Source organism: Neophocaena asiaeorientalis, unplaced genomic scaffold (genome assembly GCF_003031525.2).
Source record: "Neophocaena asiaeorientalis asiaeorientalis breed wild unplaced genomic scaffold, Neophocaena_asiaeorientalis_V1.1 scaffold476, whole genome shotgun sequence".
Lineage (NCBI taxonomy): Eukaryota > Metazoa > Chordata > Mammalia > Artiodactyla > Phocoenidae > Neophocaena > Neophocaena asiaeorientalis.
The window spans coordinates 2,869,600-2,890,639 of NW_020172178.1; the positions used below are offsets into that span (position 1 = coordinate 2,869,600).

Consider the following 21,040-nt stretch of genomic DNA (forward strand, 5'->3'; position numbering starts at 1 on the left):
CCAATCCCTGCCCTTCTACCTTCTCATTAGCTCTTCTGCCCAAGAAATGTCACTTAATGCTTTACCAGCTTCCTTCACTGTAGAGTGGGAACCACCATCCCAACCCTGACCTTGTTGGAAAATAAGATAATTGCTAACTCACCAAACCTGGCATCTGGTCCGTGGGGGTGGCATCCACTGAATTCTATTTACTATATCTCCTTTGTTTATTCCCTCTGGGGGCGATGTTCCCTGGTGGTCTGCAGAGTGATACAGAACATCATAGACCACGTGCCAAAGTTCCGTTACCTGGTGGCTGTGGACGAGTCAGTTCATACTCTGGAAGACTTTGTCAAGGTATAGCCATGTCGTCCCAGTCAGACTGGATGGCATCTCTTAAATCATTTTACCCCCCTCCCCACCCCGCCAAAGTATTATAATTATGGAATCAGGAGTGCTAACAAGACTGCGGACTCCTAAAATACAATATCCTTAAACCCAAGTTTGCTATTTGTATCTGCAGTATATGTATTGGGAAATTACAACCACAGTGTTTTTTTCTCCGGTATATGCACAGAGGGGAGCAAAAAAAGTCCACTGTAGGACTCACACACACACAAATCACACACTGCGATACTAAAATCTATCTGTGAATTGTTCCCCAAAGTACTCATATGGTCAAGTTCACCAAACCTACTGGCGGCTTCCAGGAGCTCTGGGTCTCTGAGGGCCCCCTTTCCTATCTGGGCTGCTCTGGCTAAAGCCACCTATCACCTTATGGCCCAGCTGGCCCAGCCAGTGCGGCCTTCTCTCGCCCTTTCCTTGGCCACCCCTACTAATTCTTAAGATTCGGCTCAGACATCTTCCTCTGCACCCTCCTGGCTCCATCCCGCCTCCGCCATGGGCAAGGCCCTCTTTTCCAGACGCCTAGATCAGACAATACACACAAGCATCTGTCTCTCCCTTTTCAGACTGGGGGCTCCCTGAGGGCAGAGATCGGGCCTTATTCATCTCTGTGCTCTTTAACCACGTGTGGAACAAATACACCAGTGAATACCCTCAGTGCTCTCCCCCGTTGCTTTGCAAATTTTTTTTTTTTTGTATTCAGTTATGTTTATATTCATTTGAGAAATTTTATATTGAAATCTTACAGGTCAACCAAATAATATTTCTGTGTTTCTCTAACAGTGCATCAGTAAAAGTACTGGCCCTGGGAAAATCCAGAAAGTACCCAAAGAAAATGCTTTCCTAACCAAGGACTTAACAGTTAGTATATAAGAGATTCTTTTTTTCTACTCCTGTCCTAAAGGTGTTGGTTCTTGAGGGATTTGGAGTCAGAAGACCTGGCTTCCAAGTTCATTTCACCACCTCCTGCACAGCTGGCCGTCTTAGCTATCGCAACTTCCTCTTCACCTCTGTGAGCCTGTTGGTTTTTGTTTTTTCTTTTTTGGAAAAACCCTCAGAGGTTGTGGTCAGAAAATGTATTTGAAAGCTCTCTGATGTGTAAAATGCTATACAAACACTGAGTGTTGCTCTCTTTGGCCTCTTTCAAAAATTCAAACAGGAGGCTGAATTTCTGATTCCATCACAGCAGCAATGAAAGTACAGTTTTAGTCATACGGTGCATTCCTCCAGCTTGTTTTAGAATATAATATTTTTAGGAATAAATTGCAACAAAACGGTGCATTGGAACATGTTTCTGAAAGAACTGATATCATTGGTTGCCTCTGAGGAGCAGAACTGGGTGGGTGGTGATAGGGACCAAAGGGAGTGCTTTCCCCTCTACTTTTCTTTTTAACTGAAGTCTAGTTGATTTCCAGTGTTGTGTTAGTGTCAGGTGTACAGCAAAGTGATTCAGTTATACATATATATATATATTTTTCCAGATTCTTTTCCCTTATAGGTTATTACAAAATACTGAGTAGAGTTCCCTGTGCTATACACAGGGAAGATAACCTTGTTGGTTATCTATTTTATATATGGTAGTGTGTATAAGTTTCCCCTATACTTTTTGTTCTTTTGGATTTTGAACCATGTGATTGCACTACTCAAAAAATAGGTAGTATTAAAATTTGTAAAAAAAAAAAGGAAGAAGGAAACCTTCCACTTGGGCTTCTAGTATCTCCCTATTCTTTGAGTTGCTTGTGTCACTGTACCAGCCAGGATGCTGCCTGTCACAAGAGAGCAGATGTGAGGGAAGTTTAGGGTCACAGAGTCTCACAGCAGGTGCTCTGTCAAAACTTAGAGCTGCCTTAGTTGACAGCCATGTTTAGTGAATGTGTTCATATTTTTTTCTTCAGTAACTTCAGTGATTTGGGTTTGTTATAACTCTCAAGTGGAAAAAAAAAAAGGACAAATCTCTAATGTTCCTTTATCTCTTAGCAAGAAGATATTGACCATTTACTGGTCAATTTGAGAATGGAGACACTCTTTGTGAAGGAAAATTTTAACATTCGATGGTTCGCCCAAGCAGGATTTGTGGAAAATATCAACAGTATCCTCAAAGAGTACAAGCAAAGCAGAAGATTATTGGTAACTATAACCACTTCCTGTGTAAGCTTCTGATTTAAGCAAAGTAAACAAAACTTTGGGTGTAATTACACCAATGAAAGTACTTTTTCAAATGTCTGAATTTCTAAATTCAAGTTCTTTTTCAATCTTTTTTTTTTTTGGCCACACCACGCAGCTTGCGGGATCCTAATTCCCCAACCAGGGATCAAACCCGTGCCCCCTGCAGTGAAAGCGTGGAGTCCTAACCACTGGACCGCCAGGGAATTCCCTCAAGTTCTTTTTCAAATTTGACCTATTGCCCAGGCCAAAAAAATCTACCTCTATATTCTAGTGATACTTGCCAATTGAATATTAAAAATTTTTAAGTTGACAGAGATGGTTGTTATGCTAGACACAAATTGAACATGATAGGAAGCCCCAGACCGATGGTCACAGAGTTGTCCCTATAGGGGAAAATGTCTGGTACCTTACTGGTCTGCCTGTTTCACCCCGGGTATACATCTGGAAAAGGGTAGGTAGGAGGTGGGGACGTCTGATGATTACTCTGATCTTTTCTTGTTGGCCACGGGATTTGCCAGTCATTTTAATCACCACAACTTTTCATAGATATTCTTATCTACATATATAGACGAGGAAGCCAAGGCTCAGAAGATGGAGCAATTTCTTCAAGGTCACACAGCTAGTCAGGGATTCAAATTAGCTAAGATGCCAACTTAGCTAGAATGGCCTTACTATGGGAGCCTCCACACACCCGTCTCTGAAATCAGGTAAATGCATCACTTGCCCACATCTTTGGATTTATCCCAGGGAGGCATTCCAAAGATGAGAGTAAATGTGACATGAGAAGGCATTTTGAAAGCTATAGTCTATGAGTGACAGGTGCCATCACAGTTGAATTGCCATCGTGCATGGAAATACTGCATAAAAGCAAGTAGAGTTGCCATTGTATCCTAAGAACAGTATTCTCCTGTAAAGCATGCCTTGTTGAGAATCAGTAGAAGATGCGCCACTTTACAAAAGAAACAATGATTGGAGACTTCCCTGGTGGTTCAGTGGTTAAGACTCTGCGCTTCCAGCGCTTCCACTGTAGGGGGCGTGGGTTTGATGCCTGACTGGGGAACTAAGACCCCACATGCTGTGTGGCACAGCCAAAAAGTTTTTTTAAAAATTAAAAAAAAAAAAGAAACAATGATCCTTTTAAGCATCTGAGACACCCACGACGGCTCTACTTGGAGGCTGTCCTGAGGTACAGAGCAACCTGAGAGGTTAGACTAGTATTGTCGTTTGTGGGTCAACGTAAAACAACACCCAGTCAGAGTAGAGATGGGACAAGACACCTTAAAGAGACCATACGGTTCCTGATTAGCAAAACTGGACAGGACATGATAGAAGGAGTAAGCATATCTAAAAATTAAACTGAGTCTATCCATCCCTGGGGGCATTGGTCAGCTTGGCAGCATAGAACAGGAAACAGGACCAAGGACAATGTAGACAGTGCCACACCAGCGACATCCAGCAAGATGGAGCCTCAAGCCAAGGGCCTCCACAACTCCAGTTCCTTTAGCAAGGCAAAGTCATCCCTGTGCAGAGACAGGTGCATCCAATCACCTTGACCTAATACCATACAACAGTCCATCCATCTAACTCTCCTTGGTCTGATCAAAGCTCATCAAGCTACTTTCTAAACGTGTCTGCCTTGAGGGGTAAATGTGCCAGACACGTGCACTTGGAGTGTTCTGAGTTCAGTGGCAACCCTACTTCTCATTATAACTGAATAAACTACCATTCTGGTTTTGTACCCGGATGAGGTGAGCTTACCCCAGGAGACGGATCCGCCCTTGGTGTGTGGTGTGTGGAACAAGGCACATGAACCTGCCCAGTTGACAGCCGGACAACAGGCCTTGGTGACTGCACCATGCCTACCTCGGAGCCCAGCCCTGTCCATCAAGACTCAGCTCCAGAGATGCTCTCCTGACCGCTGCCACCCTCCACTGCCCGCCATCTTGGTCATTGCCATCACCCTGAGAGAGCCTGTCCCTAAGCAGACAGGGTCATTCACGTCCACCACGCCTTACCCAGTACCACTGCAGTAGCCCTGCTCACTCCCTTCACAGCCTTGGCTGCCTCATCTGACAAATAGTAATAATAACAATAGTAGTAGTATTAATAATAATGATAGTAGTAATGATAACGATAACCAACTCTGTGCATGAAATTATGTAGTCTTTAAGCACATGGACACTCTGCCCATGGAAATGCTTTTCAATGGCATGATTTAAATAAAAAATTTTTTTAATTTAAAAAATTTGCCTTGCAAAATACCAGGCTTTAGTTTCACAACTGTTTGGACCATTTTGAAAGAAATGACTATTTGTCACTGATGTTTTTATTTCTATTAGAAATAAACAAACATTTGCTCACCAGTCATGAATGTGATGAACTTCTAGAAACTTTTTTTTAAAAATGAGTGTATTTTTCAGATGTAGAGAACAAACGTATGGACACCAAGGGTGGGAAAGCGGGGGGTTCAGGGGTGGGGCAGTGGTGGTGGGATGAACTGGGAGATTGGGATTGACATATATACACTAATATGTATAAGATAGATAACTAATAAAAAATAAAATTTAAAAAAATGAGTGTATTTTTAAAAACTAGGATAAATTAACTGTTTTCATTTATTTTTTATTATTTTGTTTTATTTTAATTAATTAATTAATTAATTTTTTGCATTACGCAGGCCCCTCACTGTTGTGGCCTCCCCCATTGCGGAGCACAGGCTCCGGACACGCAGGCTCAGCGGCCATGGCTCACGGGCCCAGCCGCTCCGCGGCATGTGGGATCTTCCCAGACCGGGGCACGAACCCGTGTCCCCTGCATTGGCAGGAGGACTCTCAACCACTGTGCCACCAGGGAAGCCCTATTTTTTTTTTTAATTAACTGTTTTTAAAAAGAAAAGTTTAATTAAAGACCAAGTTTAGTCCAGAAACAATGTTCACCAGGCAGTAAATTAAGCACCCTGTATAGTGGACCAGAAATTCTGTTTCCCTGCTGCCTTTACAGGAGTCGCACCACAAAGATGAAACTGGTAGCATGTGATGCTTGAGTACTTGGTTCACATCCTGCTGAGTGTCGTGTGCCCCGTGCCCAGCTCAGGGCACGTAGTGGATGCTCATTAAACACCAGGAGGAAGTGACTCTGGGGTCTCGATGGAGGAGTGAGAGTCAGCCTGCAGGATCCCGAGACTTAAAAGGGCCGCGACCCTTGAAATAAAGAACACTGTCTAGCTACAGATGGTTCAGAGCTCCCTGTATGACGCTTATTCTCCTTTTTTAGCCCATCAAGATTTGCATTCTTGGTCCTCCTGCTGTGGGAAAATCCAGCATCGCTGAAGTGTTGTCCAAATACTACAAACTGCATCACATTAAATTGAAGGATGTCATTTCCGAAGCCATAGCAAAACTGGTAACACTTCTAACTACTTTACTGGGAATTTTTATATTTTAAAAGTGCTTTGTCTTACTCATAATTAAGAAATCACTAATTTTCCATGGCATATCCTACAAAGAGATTTGTTATTTTAATTGGATTTTGTTGTTGGCTCCATTATGAAAACACAGAAAACCACACGGCTTTTCCTCTGGAAGCGTCTTTCATGGGTCGCCCTTAAAATTTAGTCTTTCTCCAGCTATTGCTCAAAATATATCTTGCATTCTCTCTATTGACTGGAACATTTTCATTTGTTTCTTTATTCTTTTCTTTTTAATTGAAGTCTAGTTGCTGTACAATATTATATAACTTACAGGTGTACAGTGCAGTCATTCACAAGTTTTAAAGCTTATACTCCATTTATAGTTATTAAAACGCATTGTCTACATTCCCCATGTTGTACAATATATCCTTATTGTAGTTTATTTTATACCTAATAGCTTGTACCTCTTAATCCCCTGCCCCCTACCTAGCCCATTTCCCCTTCTGTCTCCTCACCAGTAACCACTAGTATGTTCTCTACATCTGTGAGTCAGCTTCCTTTTTGTTATATACACTAGTTTTTTTTTTTTTTTTTTTGCGGTACACGGGCCTCTCACTTTTGTGGCCCCTCCCGCTGCGGAGCACAGGCTCCGGACGCGCAGGCTCAGCGGCCGTGGCTCATGGGCCCAGCCGCTCTGCGGGATGTGGGATCTTCCCGGACCGGGGCACGAACCCGCGTCCCCTGCATCGGCAGGCGGACTCTCAACCACCGCGCCACCAGGGAAGCCCCACTAGTTGTATTTTTTAGATTCCACATATAAGTGATATGATACAGTATTTGTCTTTCTCTGTCTGACTTATTTCACTTAGCATAATGCCCTCCAAGTCCATCCGTGTTGCTGCAAATGGCAACATTTCATTCGTTTTTATGGCCGAGTAGTATTCCATTGTATGTATGTGTATGCGTGCGTGTGTGTGTATATACACACACCATATCTTGTTTATCCATTTATCTGTTGATGGACAGTTAGTCTGCTTCCATAATTTGGCTACTGTAAATAATGCTGCTCTGAACTTTGGGGCGCACATATCTTTTTGAATTAGTGTTTTTGTTTTTTTCGGATATATACCCAGGTTTTTTTTTATTCTTGATGTATGTTTCTCAGGGTATTATCAGACCGTTTATCAACAGCTTATAAAAAAAAGACTTTTCTTAGTGCAGTTTTAGGTTCACAGCAAAGTTGAGAGGAAGGTACAGAGATTTCCCCTACATCCCCTACCCCTTGCACAGACAGCCTCCCCCATTATCATTAAACCCCACCAGAGTGGCGCATTTGTTACTTCGATGAACTTATATTCACATACCATATCACCTAAAGTCCGTAGTTGACATTACGGTTCACTCTTGCTGTTGTACATTCTATGGATTTGGACAAATGTATAATGAAATGTGTCCACCATTATAGTATCATACAGAGTAGTTTTCCCTGCCCTGAAAAGTCTCTGTGCTCTGCTGTCCCTCCTTCTCCCCAAATAGCTGCTTTTTATCATTTTATTGGGAATGGTAGGTACTGAGGTACATTTCCAAAGGTGATTATTAAAAGTCTTGATTTCTACAAAATGTGTGTCCCCCAAGTAAGAGCCAACCTGATACTTGGAAAAGTGTTGATTCTTTTTTGTTTGTTTTTTGGCTGCAGCTTGCAGGATTAGGATTAGTTCCCCGACCAGGGATCCAACCTGGGCCCCCTGCAGTGGAAGCTCGGAGTCCTAACCACTGGACCGCCAGGGAATTCCTAGAAAAGTGTTGATTCTTAAGTAGTTCTGGCGTTAGCACAGAAATAGATTATTCTCCTAAAATAGAGAGGCTCTTATCTGTCTTCGTAGATATATAGGCGCATCCTGACCACTTTTCACAGCTGTCCTTGAGCACCTCCCTGTTTGGGTACCAGCCTTTTCCAGGATCACTCGCCAGATGATTTATAGCAGCCAGTCAATGCAGGGCATCATCTGATTTGAATATCCCTGTGGTATGTAGGAGGCGATCATTACACCTAAGCATGTATGGGAAGGAGGAGAAGAAGAAGGTGAAGAGGAGGAGGAAGCGGAGACCGTGGAGGATGCTCAGGAGCTCTTGGATGGCATCAAGGAAAACCTGGAGCAGAACGCAGGTAACCGCACAGCACACGGCTGCACTGCTTTTGTAACGATGGGATTGATTTCCTTGTTATAAAAAACTACTTGTTTGCTATTAAAAGTAAAGTACATAAATTATAACAACCACTCACACACACACACACACACACACACACACACACACACACACAAAATCATTCACTATCTCAACCCTGGGGGAAAAAATCCCCATTAACTTTTTTTTTTTGCGGTACGCGGGCCTCTCACTGCTGTGACCCCTCCCGTTGCGGAGCACAGGCTCCGGACGCGCAGGCTCAGCGGCCATGGCTCACGGGCCCAGCCGCTCCGTGGGATCTTCCCAGACCGGGGCACAACCCGTATCCCCTGCATCGGCAGGCGGACTCTCAACCACTGCGCCACCAGGGAAGCCCCCCCTGTTAACATTTTGTTGACTATTGGTTATAAGATGGGAAAGAATTACCTAAGTTTTAAAACAATCAATATTGTTTGTTATAAATATTTATAAAGCATCAAAAAACATTAATTAAAAGGCAAAGGGCAAATCAGGAAAAAGTATTTGCCACCAATATGACAAAGAGTTAATAGCCTTCATGCATAAAACGCTCAGGCAAACTAATCAGAAAATCATGAAATCCTGAAGAGAAAAAAAATGGATGAATAACTTGGACCAATAATTAATTCATTCAGGAAGAAATACAAATAAATAGAAAAATATTCTTGCCCACGGGGTAATTTGAACAAGTTTGTTGAACACGTGCATCCCAGTAAGGTGTCCCTTTATACTCAAACTCTGGACTCATTCTTTCCCCACCCTTGGATGGAATTTCAGGCTGGTCCCACTGCAGCTCTTAGATAATAAGTAAGTGGGCTCTCTGTTTATTCATGCTTTCAGAAGTCCATTCCAATCACATAATCACAAACTAAGTTTTGAACTGAGATGTCTTTAAGGGAGCTTGCCACCCATCAGGAAAGCAGTCAGCAGCAGTTATGAGAAAAATAAAACCATTTCATTTTTACACCCAGATAGTTGAGAACCTCCATCAAACTGGTAATATTGTCATTGGCTATAAACCAGTCCAACGTGTAAGCAAGTTTGGACTCTGACTCAGTGGAGAATTTCCCCCCCTCCCATCCTGCCTCTTACTTCTCCCATCTTGCTGGTGGCTGTCTCTGATCCTCCAGGGTTGAGCTGGGGCCAGTCGGGGTCAGGGAAGAAGGACAGAGGTACAAACTGGCCCTCCCCCTGAGGACCGCCCACTGCATTCCCCTGGGGCCCCGCTCTGGACGCCCTCCCCTCTCCGGTCTTCTGGCACCCCACCCTTTGTCCCTCCAGGCATAGTCTTAGACCCAGCTGCTCTTCTTCAGGAGTAATCCCTTCACACCCTCCTCTGAAGTCCTGTTTACCCATTTTCCTCTCCTTCCCCCAGGCCACTCCAATCTAGTTTATTGGGTGGAGGAAATGTTTTTGTCTGCAGACACTGAGCATTCACTTAAACCAGCTCATCATCTGAGTCTGGGTTTCTGCTTTGGTGTGGGCTGGGCCAGGAGGAGATGGAATTTGGAATCCCAGAGCAATGGCCCAGAGGAAAATGTACACAGAAAACGCAGATCAGCACTTTGAGATATGACACTGCCCCTGCCTCGCCTGTGACACTGGGGAATCACTATCTTGGTTTTAGAGTTTTATAGCATCCTGTCTCCTACCTTTTGGGAGAGGGGGAAAAAAACAAAAGAAGACACTCCATTGTGAGGACACCTGCGGAAGGAAGTCTGGCAAGGCCACATGAAAGGGCAGGGGACTGGGAGTTTTAGGAATCCACAGGTGAACATGGCCATGTGTACATACGCTGTAAGCCTGGGACGTAGGGCCAGAAACAAGCACAGGACAGCATTTACTGACAGGAACATATAACTGGTCTCTGCAAGGACCCAAAAGTCTTATCCAAGGACTTCGTGTAACAGGATGATGTGAAGTACTGACTGGGCTCTTTTCACGTCCAGGGAGGTGACCACACAGAACAAGAATTATGGCTGAGAGCAGTCACTGCGTCACCCAAGTTCAAGAAGGGCCTGTCCTTGGCAGCAGAGTCTGTTCTTCCCACAGATGCAAGAGAGGCCAAACTGGGTCAGCAGCCTCTGTCTTCCGAGGGGAACGGGGAGGGAGACAAACCCGCCTACTGTCAGTATGCCCTCCCACCCACTTCCTACAAGGTGGCGATGGTGCAGTCAGTCCCCTTTAACCTTGGGGTTAGCACACTTCTCCCTCACGTGAACCAATGTGTTATCATGTGATTCTAAGGATTCCAGCAAGACAGATCTCACAATCCCACAGTGAGACACCTCCGTATCCTTTTCTATTCATGATTCCACTCCCGTCGGCCCCTGACCGGTCAGCCAAACTAGGGACTCGGTGAATGCACTAGAATGCACAGAATCCCACTGGTTGGTGGGATTCCAGGTGATCATTGAACTAGTCTTTCAACTTTTCTGTGAGTTTGAAAATAAAAAGTTGGGGAGGGGGATGTATGTAAATGTATCCACTTTTATGTTGACAGCGTAGTGTCTCTACTGTGTATGGATTATTTTAAAAACCTTGGTTGCAGCTACCTGTTTTTAAACTAAGTTTTAGTAATTATGAATATGCATTAATATTAGCATTTTAAACATTACTGTTATTTGAAAGGCAGACTTAAAATTTAAAAAAGAGAAGAAGAAGCAGTGTGGTGTTGTAAAGGCCATCCAGCAGGGCTGTGCTCATTCACTTTAAAGCAGAAGTGACCATCCCCTTCCGAGAACTGGGCTTGGCCCTTTGCGTACTCACATTCCATAGTTATCATAAACTGGCGCTCAAGCTCCCTTCTGGCATAATGAACACTTATTTCTAAAACAAACAGAAATGAATGGCAAAGCTCGCTGCCTGAAATAAGCCAAAGGATGCCTTGGAGGGGGCCGAAGCTAGATTTCCGAGTATGTGCCTTTCCTTACCAACGAAGCTTTTGAAAATTGAAGATAGAATGTTTAAAAAAAAAAAGGTCTTTTGATATCAGTGTATCCCTCAGTAGGGCTCAGTAGTTGCGGCACATGGGCTCCAGAGCGCATGGGCTCAGTAGTTGCAGTACACAGGCTCTCTAGTTGTGGGGTGCGGGCTCAGTTGCCCCATGGCATGTGGGAGCTTAGTTCCCAGACCAGGGATTGAACCTGCATCCCTTGCATTGGAAGCCGGATTCTTAACCACTGGACCATCAGGGAAGTCCCCCCTTGACATTTTTTAAACGTGGGTTTAGGGACTTCCCTGGAGGTCCAGTGGTTAGGACTCTGCGCTTCCACTGCAGGGGGCATGGGTTTGATTCCTGGTCGGGGAACTAAGATCTCGCATGCACTGTGCGGTGGAAAAAAAAAACAAGAAAAGAATGTGACTTTATTTCTTTACAGCATTTTGAACCTTACTGAGAAGTAACATCAAATCATTTCGAGGAATTTCATTATGTTAAATAACACCTTTGATTATTTTTTGTCTCTGCCATAATATTTAAATTTCTGAAAGACACAATTATTTTCTGAATCAGTTACTGCCTAATGATTCGTGTGGCAATGAAAGGTAGAAGAAAGGAGAGGTGTTTTAATTAGATCATTTTACTGTCATTAACAGAGTAATAAAAAGAGACCCCGAATTATTTTATATTGTAGACCCACCGATAAACTGAAAGCATAGTGCTACCCTAGAAAGAGCTTTGGAGATCAATTTCTCAAACTCGTCAAGCTTGTGTTACTGTAATGTATACATTAAGCCATGTAAGGGCAGGGCTGTGTCTCGGAAATGATAGCTGTTCAACAATTACATGGTAGATGAATATTTTGGAGGAGTTACATCATATTGTCTTGGAAACACTGTGATAGTTTTAGAACAAACTCCTCCATCCTCAGCCCCCGCCCAAGCAACTGCAGAAACCCTGTGCCCATGGCTGGAGAGGGAACTGTCCAGTGGGGTGAAGGTCTGCAATGCCCACTGGAAAAGGCAGGGAAGAGGGGACCACGCTCCTTTCTGCAGCCTTAAAGAGAACAGTGCCTTTAAGGGTCAAGATCAAGGTTGATTCTTATTCAAATGTAGCAAATATTTATTGGGCACCTACTATTAATAAATCGTGTGTAGGGAATTCCCTGACGGTCCAGTGATTAGGACTCTGGGGTTTCACTGCCCGAGGGCCATGGTTTGATCCCTGGTCGGGGAACTAAGATCCCACAAGCCGTCCGGTGCAGCCAAAATAAAAAATAAAAATAAATCTTGTGGCATCAGCATGCATGAGTACTATCCCACTGAATTCGCACAACAGAAACATTTATTATCACGTATTAAGGTTATAGAAGCATATATCGGAACAGAAGTGAGTAAATCCTGTTGGCAAGTGAGAACACCCTGGATTCCTCCAATTACTCCTCATTCAACTTCAAGCAAAGTTTGTGAGCGCAGAAGAACATTCTGGAAGCGCAGACATAAGCATCCGTCTGTTCTTTCTTGCAGACAGGCTCACTGGGTTCTCCGACTTTATCGGGCATGAGAGTTCATGTGTTGTGCTCAAAATACAAAACCACGTATTTTTCACTTTAATGCAAAAATAAGAGATTTTCAATAGTAATTTTGACTACACAAGAATTTTTGAGATCACTTTACTTTTTAAATTTTTTTAACATCTTTATTGGAGTATAATTGCTTTACAATGGTGCATTAGTTTCTGCTTTATAACAAAATGAATCAGTTATACATATACATATGTCCCCATGTCTCTCCCCTCTTGCGTCTCCCTCCCTCCCACCCTCCCTATCCCACACCTCTGGGTGGTCACAAAGCACCGAGCTGATCTCCCTGTGCTATGCGGCTGCTTCCCACTAGCTATCTATTTCACGTTTGGTAGTGTATATATGTCCATGCCACTCTCTCACTTTGTCCCTGCTTACCCTTCCCCCTCCCCGTATCCTCAAGTCCATTCTCAAGTAGGTCTGCACCTTTTTTCCCATCTTGCCCCTAGGTTCTTCATGACCATTTTTTTTTTCTTACATTCCATATATATGTGTTAGCATATGGTATTTGTTTTTCTCCTTCTGACTCACTTCACTCCGTATGACAGACTCTAGGCCCATCCACCTCACTACAGATAACTCAATTTCGTTATGTAGAATGTGACTGCACAGTAATATTTTTTTTCTTTTTATTAGGTCGACTAGAAGATGAATATGTAATTAGATTTATAAAAGAAAAGCTAAAATCCATGCCTTGCAAGAATCAAGGTTACATTTTGGATGGATTCCCAAAGACCTATGATCAAGCCAAAGACCTGTTCAACCGTAAGTGTGGGCGTTACCTTTGTTTTGAATGTTTACATTCAAATAAGTCACAGCTTTATCGTTCAGAGTAACAGTAGTCACAATTAAAATAAACAAAAAAATCGGAGCGACTATACCTAAAGTGCAGGCTTTCCTAGTTATGGCTAGTTTTCACTAGTGACTATGAGTTAAAATATTTAATTATTTTAAAAATAATTTTATTTATTTATTTATTTATTGGCTGGGCCGGTTCTTAGTTGCAGCATGCGGACTTCTTAGTTACGGCATGCACGCAAGATCTAGTTCTCCAACCAGAGATCGACCCAGGCCCCCTGCATTGGGAGTGCGGAGTCTTAACCACTGGACCACCAGGGAAGTCCCAAAGTATTTAAAATTTTTTGCACAATCCTTAGTAATAATATGTAATAAACTTGACGATGTATATTTTGTTTTACCAGAAGAAGAGGAAGAAGAAGAGGAAGAAGCCAGAGGCAAAAGGTTTCCCTTTGATAAATTAATCATACCTGGTAAGTTTAAAAGACTTCTCCAAGGTCATATTTAAAGGAATGCCATTTGATATCTCTTTTGTACCAAAACAATCCTTTTGATGTGAATAAAATAGCTTTGTTTGTTTGTTTTAGGAACAAAGTAAAACGATACACTTAAAATCAGACTTCCAAACTAAAGAATTCACTGGGGGTAAATATCAGGGATATTAAAATTCTGAAATGGACAGAAGTCCCTTTGAGAGCATTCATTTCTGCTGTTCCTTCCTGTAAGAGAGCAAAAGATTAGCCAATCTGTTGGTGCCCTGACTTTTTTTTTTCTGTATTTAAAAAAAATTGAGGTACAGTTAATGTACAATATTATATAAGTTTCAGGTGTACAACATAGTCATTCACAATTTTTAAAGATTATACTCCATTTGTAGTTATTATAAAATATTGGCTCTATTCCCTGTGCTGTACAGTGTCTTGGCTTCTGAGTCAGTTGGCAAGACCCCCAGGGGCTAGATCACTGCCCCTCCTTTCTGTTTTGCTTCAGGTGCTAGCCATGCCATAATCTTTTCTGGAGGACATTCAGAATCCAGAACTGGGGCTTCCTTGGTGGCGCAGTGGTTGAGAGTCCGCCTGCCAATGCAGGGGACGTGGGTTCGTGCCCCGGTCCGGGAAGATCCCACATGCCGCGGAGCGGCTGGGCCCGTGAGTCATGGCCGCTGAGCCTGGGCGTCCGGAGCCTGTGCTCCGCAACGGGAGAGGCCACAGCAGTGAGAGGCCCGCGTACAGCAAAAAAAAAAAAAAAGAATCCAGAATTGAGGCTGGGCAGGTTCCCTAACTCCACAGCAAGTTTATCCTATTACATATTTACACAGAGCTTTCACAACATACCCTTGAAAGAGAAATATAAACAACTTATTCCACAAAAAAGGACTTGCTGAGCAGGCATTTCTTGTGACTTTGCCATGAACTTTAAAGGTTTTTTTCTTTTTTTATCAGTTTGCATGAGGTTTAATCAAGTTTTGGTCATATGGTAAATATAAGAACAGCTATTTTCAGGAACTTAGCCCAAGGCTGTGACTCGGAAGGGGCTGCTTGCTCACCATGTCAAAGTCCCCAGGAGAGTCGGTTCACAGCTGTAATCCTCTCCTGCCCCTGGTCCAGGCACAGCTTGTGATGAAGCTTCTGGAAGCAGAGACCGTCAGAGAGCAGTCATCCCCAGGGATGGATATTTACCATTTGCCTGAGGCAGGAACATGAAATGCCGGAGGAATGGGCTGTCTTAGATTTCCTATTAATTTATGTGTTTGCCTCAGAAAAAGTTAAAAAGTAAAGTTGATTAGTCTAAATAACCAGGTCTGTCCAGTTTATGAGAGCTGATCACTTCTGGGCGACAGTCATTCATTGCAAACCCCGTGGTAAATCCTCCCGTTCCCCCTGAGGCAGCTGGATAAAATTCACCCCAACCCAACATCTGTCATGCACCAGGCACCACACAAGATGGGAGCTTATTGAGCCTTTCCACGAGCCTGTGAGGTAGGAATTACTCCCATGTTTACTTGATCCAGAGCCTGAAGCCCAGAGACTAATGCAGGTCTGCTTCGCTGGTAAACGGCAGGGCTTGGATTCAAACTCAGGTCTTCTCACGCCACTGCCTCCAAAAACCAGAATGAATGAAACCCCTCCCTAAGATAAGAAAATGGAAACACAGGAGGTAAAATGGTGCATTATTCTTAGTCCTGATCCACTGGGCTGCCCTCTCTGTCGGATGCGGTCCAAACATGTCTAAGATGTAATCTCTTTGGAATGTTTAGTCTGTTCTTTTCAATTAGCCTCTTTCTAGAAATTGTCATTATTTTCTATCTTCCTGAAAGAAATCAGATCATTGTCTCCTTTGTGCTGCGGGATTTTAGTTTGTGGCAGTGACTGAGACACTGAGGCTAATGCCATTGAAAGAAGAATTTATTACTCACATTTCCCCAGAGAAGGAAGTGTGGCAACCATGCAGGGCCACGTGGGGAAGCACCAGGCTTGGTCAGGAGGCAGGGGAAAGTCGAGGACACAGCCTTTCTTGGGGTTTCCATGGGAAAGGCAAAGCAGGGCAGAGTAAACAGCTTTTTTAGAGGATTGACTAGTGTAAGTAGTTGCAGTGGGCTTTGGTCTCTAGTTGCCTGGTCCTGGCCCTGGGATGAGTTAAGGCAGGAGAAATATTGGCTTGTTATCTGAGTTATATAAAGGGCGTGGTTGGTTTGCATATGTGAGGCGTGCTCTCATTTCAAGTGAATTGTTTACTATCTTCAGAGGTAGCCCTGGGAGGGTCATTCTCTCCCTAGGTCTGTAAGCAAAAACATCATAAGATACAGAAAATAAAAAGCATGCTTAATATCAGCATCAGTGCTTGATTTGAATGATGAAACATTTGATTGTACAGTAATTCAGTCCTAGGTGGTATTATCTCTCATTGACAAATCATTGCATTTTATCACTGTTAGCGTATATCCTTTTGATTCTTTTCAGATCTGTTAGTTGGAGACAAGTTTAAAGCTATACCTATGTGATGAATATGGAAAAATATGTTAAGACATAGATTTTTCACATGGCTCCAGATAGACCTCTTTGTCGTATACAATCTCACCAAGCAGAAATCTATTCCTTGTTATCCACAGTCAGCCAGTTCAAGGACAGTAGATGTCCTGAATAATTATCTTGAGACACTGCAAAATCTTGAAGTTCTTTCTGAATCACAAAAGAGAAAGGACTTTAAAAAATATATCATCTAGTGGGAAATATATTTCATTATATTAAAACTCTGAAAATTAGAAGCCAAGTATATCACTTATTATTTGCAATATTTTATTAACTAGAATCTTCCATCCCCCCCAATCACTGGAAAAAAAGATGCAGTACTACATCATGAAATTCTTAGATTATGAACAGAATTATTAAGTTTTGATCTACATGTCTTAGATCATAGAGCTTAAATAGATCCAGTTTCTGGTGAATTTCTTGACATAACTTCAATTTAAGTACTGTACCAGCATGTGGGGCTCCAGATGTCTCCTTTCTTTTGAAAAATATAGCTACTCCTGCAAATCAAATGGTGAAGGATGAGCATTGAAATTAAAGTAAAATAGGTCAGAAGAGTGGTAATATCAGACAATGATTATGAGTTTATAGGATCTTATTCCGTAAGCTCTGTCCTCAGCCTTTGTTTTCACTATTTGCTTTCACACGAAGCAGATGAAGTTCACACGTGTTCCACGCCCCCTGGCCAGCACCACACTATGGACTCTACCCGATACACTTATTTTTCTCACCCACTCAAGAAAGCTTATTAGCATGCAGTTAAGTGAGAATGGCATTTTTATGTGGCAAACCAATCCAATTTTAGAATAAAAATTAAATTAGTCCCAAGCTTTGCCAGGCTCTTATAGGCAGCAAGTTATTTTCGATACACTTGGTTACTGATCTGGGCACCAGGGTTCCCTGGTCCTGTTGAGAACAGCTGAGAACAGTAACTCGCCTAGAAAGCTTATTACACAGATCTACACGTTAGTTATTCACTCATTCATTCATTCACTCCACAAATATCCACTGAATTTGTGCTAGGCACTGGAGAAACAGCTGCTTTTACAGTTTAAAAGAAAATTGCAGGTGGGTGAAATGATCACTGTCGTTAATATGATCCGTGTATCAAATATTCGATAAGCATTGGCCATGTCTTACTGACCATAGATGTTCCATAGCCCATGGCATGAAGTGAGGGAAGAGCTCAACTCATGGAAAATTAAAATCCCAGGGGAGTCTCCATTTTTTATTAAGTTGGCGAATCAGCCATGAAGGCATTTCCCTTATAGCCTTGAGTCTCTTTGGGAGCCTGTGATCTTGTACTGGAAAAGTGGCAAGATGATGACAGGTATCACAGGGTTATTAGAGATTTGCATTTACAATTTCTGCTGTTTTTATTTAAAATAAAAAGAAGAAGGAAGGAAGGAAAGCAGAAAGGAAGGGAGGAAGGAAGGGAAAGAAAAATAATAGATCTTACAAAATTATTGGGCTTCACAGTGTGGTCTCTGGAAACATGGGTGATTGGCATGCATCTGTCCTCCATGAGAGGCAGCAAGAAGGCCAACTTGTCAGGCCCTTTGCCGTGACGACAGGAGATCCCACCTGGTAACCAGACATTCGGTCGAGCAGTGGCCCGTCCACCAGCACCTGCTTGCAAGCTCCGCAGTCACGGTGTTAACTCACGAGCTTCTCCTTCTCTCCAGAATTCGTTTGTTCGCTGGATGCCTCAGATGAGTTCCTCAAGGAGAGGGTGATGAATCTCCCCGAGAGCATCGTGGCGGGGACCCACTACAGCCAGGGCCAGTTCCTCCGGGCTCTGAGCAACTACCGGGACATCAACACTGAAGATGAGACTGTCCTCAACTACTTTGACGAACTTGAAATCTATCCGATACATATTGGTACGAAATAAACTCAAGGATAACCTGCAAGTGGAGAAGGGCTGCCCGGTGTCAGGACCCCCCGGCCAACTGCGTGCACGCTTTCATAGGGCTGGGGGAGGGCGGGTCAGTATAACCGTGTGCCCGGGGCCTGGGAAGTCACAGGATAAGACAGAGGAGTTGTCTACTTGAGGATTTGGTGGTGTGGCGGGTGTTATTGTCATATGAAAACATGCAGATATATTATGAAGTTGAATACCAAATTGGTATTTTTTCTTTTCTTTTCTTTTTTTTAATTTTTAATTTTTTACCAAATTGGCTTTTTTTTTTTTTTTTTTTTTTTTTTTTGGATGCGGAGCACAGGCTCCGGATGCGCAGGCCCAGCGGCCATGGCTCACGGGCCCAGCTGCTCTGCGGCATGTGGGATCTTCCCGGACCGGGGCACGAACCCGTGTCCCCTGCATCAGCAGGCGGACTCTCAACCACTGCGCCACCAGGGAAGCCCCCAAATTGGCATTTTTTAAAGGGGACTTCAAAGATATGTGGTTTGCTGCCAGCTGCTTTGGGCCATTTCCCCAGTGTCCTTGGGGGCAGCGTCCTGTCCCCCTAGCATTGCAGGGCACTGGTGCTCTTCACAGAGCCGCTCCTGGCCTTTAAGACCAGCCAGCTGGCCCCTTAGCTACTCAGAAATCAAATAGCTCTTCATCGCATTCCTCCTGTTTCCTGTAAACACTTAACTCAGGGCTGAGCACCCAGCAAGCATCCAGTGAATATGATCTCTCATCAACCGCACCTCCACCATCATTGTCCCTGCCTCCAAATCCGATCTGTTGTAGCTGTTTCTCCTCCCCTTGGCTTGATGGGCCCCTGAACTTCCTTTCTGATTTTCTGGGTCTTGACACCTCTTCTTTGGGTTTGGTGAGAAACTGCTAGCCTGGTGGAAGCTTAGCAGCCAGGCTGACCTTTGGGACCTCCCGGGGCCTCTCTTCATCCCCCAGAACCAGCTGAGACAGCATCTGGATCCTGGAGTCCTGGGAGGCTTAGAGCTCCTCCTCTCCTCCCCTGCCCTCCCCCCTCCTTTTCCTTCTCCTTCTTTTGGTCTTAATATTGACATTAGTCACGTATTCTGGAGTTTGGACTTTTTTCTATTCAAGTAGGCTAACTGAAACAGTTAATTTTTTATGAATTGGAAATGTATCCTAGGGATTTGCCTGGTGATCCAGTGGTTAAGACTCCGTGTTTCCACTGCAGGGGGCATGGGTTCGATCCCTGATCTGGTCCGGGAACTAAGATCCCGTATGCCAGGTGGTGCGGCCAAAAAATTAAAATAAAATAAAATAAAATAATAATCCCAGAATCAGGACTTCCTGGTGGTGCAGTGCTTAAGAATCCGTCTGCCAATGCAGGGAACATGGGTTCGATCCTTGGACCGGGAAGATCACACATGCCGCGGAGCAGCGAAGCCCGTGCGCTACAACTACTGAGCCTGTGCTCTAGAGCCCGTGAGCCACAACTACTGAAGCCCTCGCACCTAGAGCCCATACTCGGCAACAAGAGAAGCTAACGCAATGAGAAGCCCGCGCACCGCAACGAAGAGTAGCCCCAGCTCGCTGCAACTAGAGAAAGCCCATGTGCAGCAATGAAGACCCAACGCGGCCAAAATAAATTAAAAAAAAAAAAAAGTGTCCCAGAATCATTGATTCTCAGAAACAGAAAACAAAAGAAACCTGGAGGTCACCCAGCCCGGCCTCCAAGTACAGGACTTCCTTCTGTGGAAACCCCCAAGTGAAGTGCCCCAGTCTCTGCTTGAATGCTTCCCGGGGTGGAGAACTCATTCCTTTTGAGGAGGTCCACACGCCCATCCATCTGGTCAAATCAGCGGCGACCGTCACAGCTCAGACCTGAGCCCCAGTCTTGCTCCCTGTGACCCCCAGAGACCAGTCTGATATTTGCCAGTGAGACCAGAAATTCTAAACTGTGCTAGTAACTAGAAAAGGAAACACTCATATGGTAATTTACGCAATCTACCATCACAAGATAATAGTGATAGAATTTTCCCAAAAATGGACTCAGAATAGATTGCAGGCAGGACCAGATTATATATTTTTTTAAAATTTATTTTTGGCTGCATTGGGTCTTCCTTGCTGCACGCGGGCTTTCTCTAGTTGCAGTGCGCGGGCTTCTCATTGGTGGCTTCTCTTGTTGCAGAGCACAGACTCTAGGCACGTGGGCTTCAGTGTTTGCAGCACGTGGGCTCAGTAGTTGTGGCACACGGGCTTAGTTGCTCCGCAGCATGTGGGATCTTCCCGGATCAGGGCTCGAACCCGTGTCCCCAGCACTGGTAGGCGGATTCTTAACCTCTGCGCCCCCAGGGAAGCCCCAGGACCAGATTATAAATGTCTGTATTGCTCTCTTCCTCTCTTCTGGTTTTTAAAGATGTAGGAAGACTTGAAGACACTCAGAACAGACTTGCTATCAAACAGCTCATCAAAGAGATTGGGGAGCCTCGCAATTATGGTTTAACGGATGAAGAAAAGGCAGAAGAGGAGCGGAGGGCTGCTGAGGAACGGCTGGCCAAGGAGGCCATGGAGGAGGCAGAGCGACAGCGCAAGGAGGCTGCGGAGACCGCAGAGAAGATCGCTCGCTGGGAGGAGTGGGTGAGTG

The 21,040-nt window shown here is 44.0% G+C and overlaps 1 protein-coding gene across 4 annotated transcripts in view; it reads left to right on the forward strand.

The window, feature by feature from the left end:
• Positions 1 to 21,040, forward strand: part of AK7 (adenylate kinase 7) — a 54,197-nt gene that overhangs the window by 29,401 nt on the left and 3,756 nt on the right. Inside the window, exons 8-16 of one of the 4 annotated variants that reach the window (XM_024759350.1) lie at positions 246 to 336; positions 1,168 to 1,245; positions 2,362 to 2,511; positions 5,824 to 5,952; positions 7,994 to 8,126; positions 13,324 to 13,452; positions 13,890 to 13,958; positions 18,200 to 18,397; positions 20,813 to 21,033. In XM_024759350.1, coding sequence (XP_024615118.1) covers positions 246 to 336; positions 1,168 to 1,245; positions 2,362 to 2,511; positions 5,824 to 5,952; positions 7,994 to 8,126; positions 13,324 to 13,452; positions 13,890 to 13,958; positions 18,200 to 18,397; positions 20,813 to 21,033 — 1,198 coding nt within the window. The remainder of the gene's footprint in view (positions 1 to 245; positions 337 to 1,167; positions 1,246 to 2,361; positions 2,512 to 5,823; positions 5,953 to 7,993; positions 8,127 to 13,323; positions 13,453 to 13,889; positions 13,959 to 18,199; positions 18,398 to 20,812; positions 21,034 to 21,040) is intronic. The other 3 variants (XM_024759356.1, XM_024759366.1, XM_024759375.1) reach the window with 3 other exon arrangements.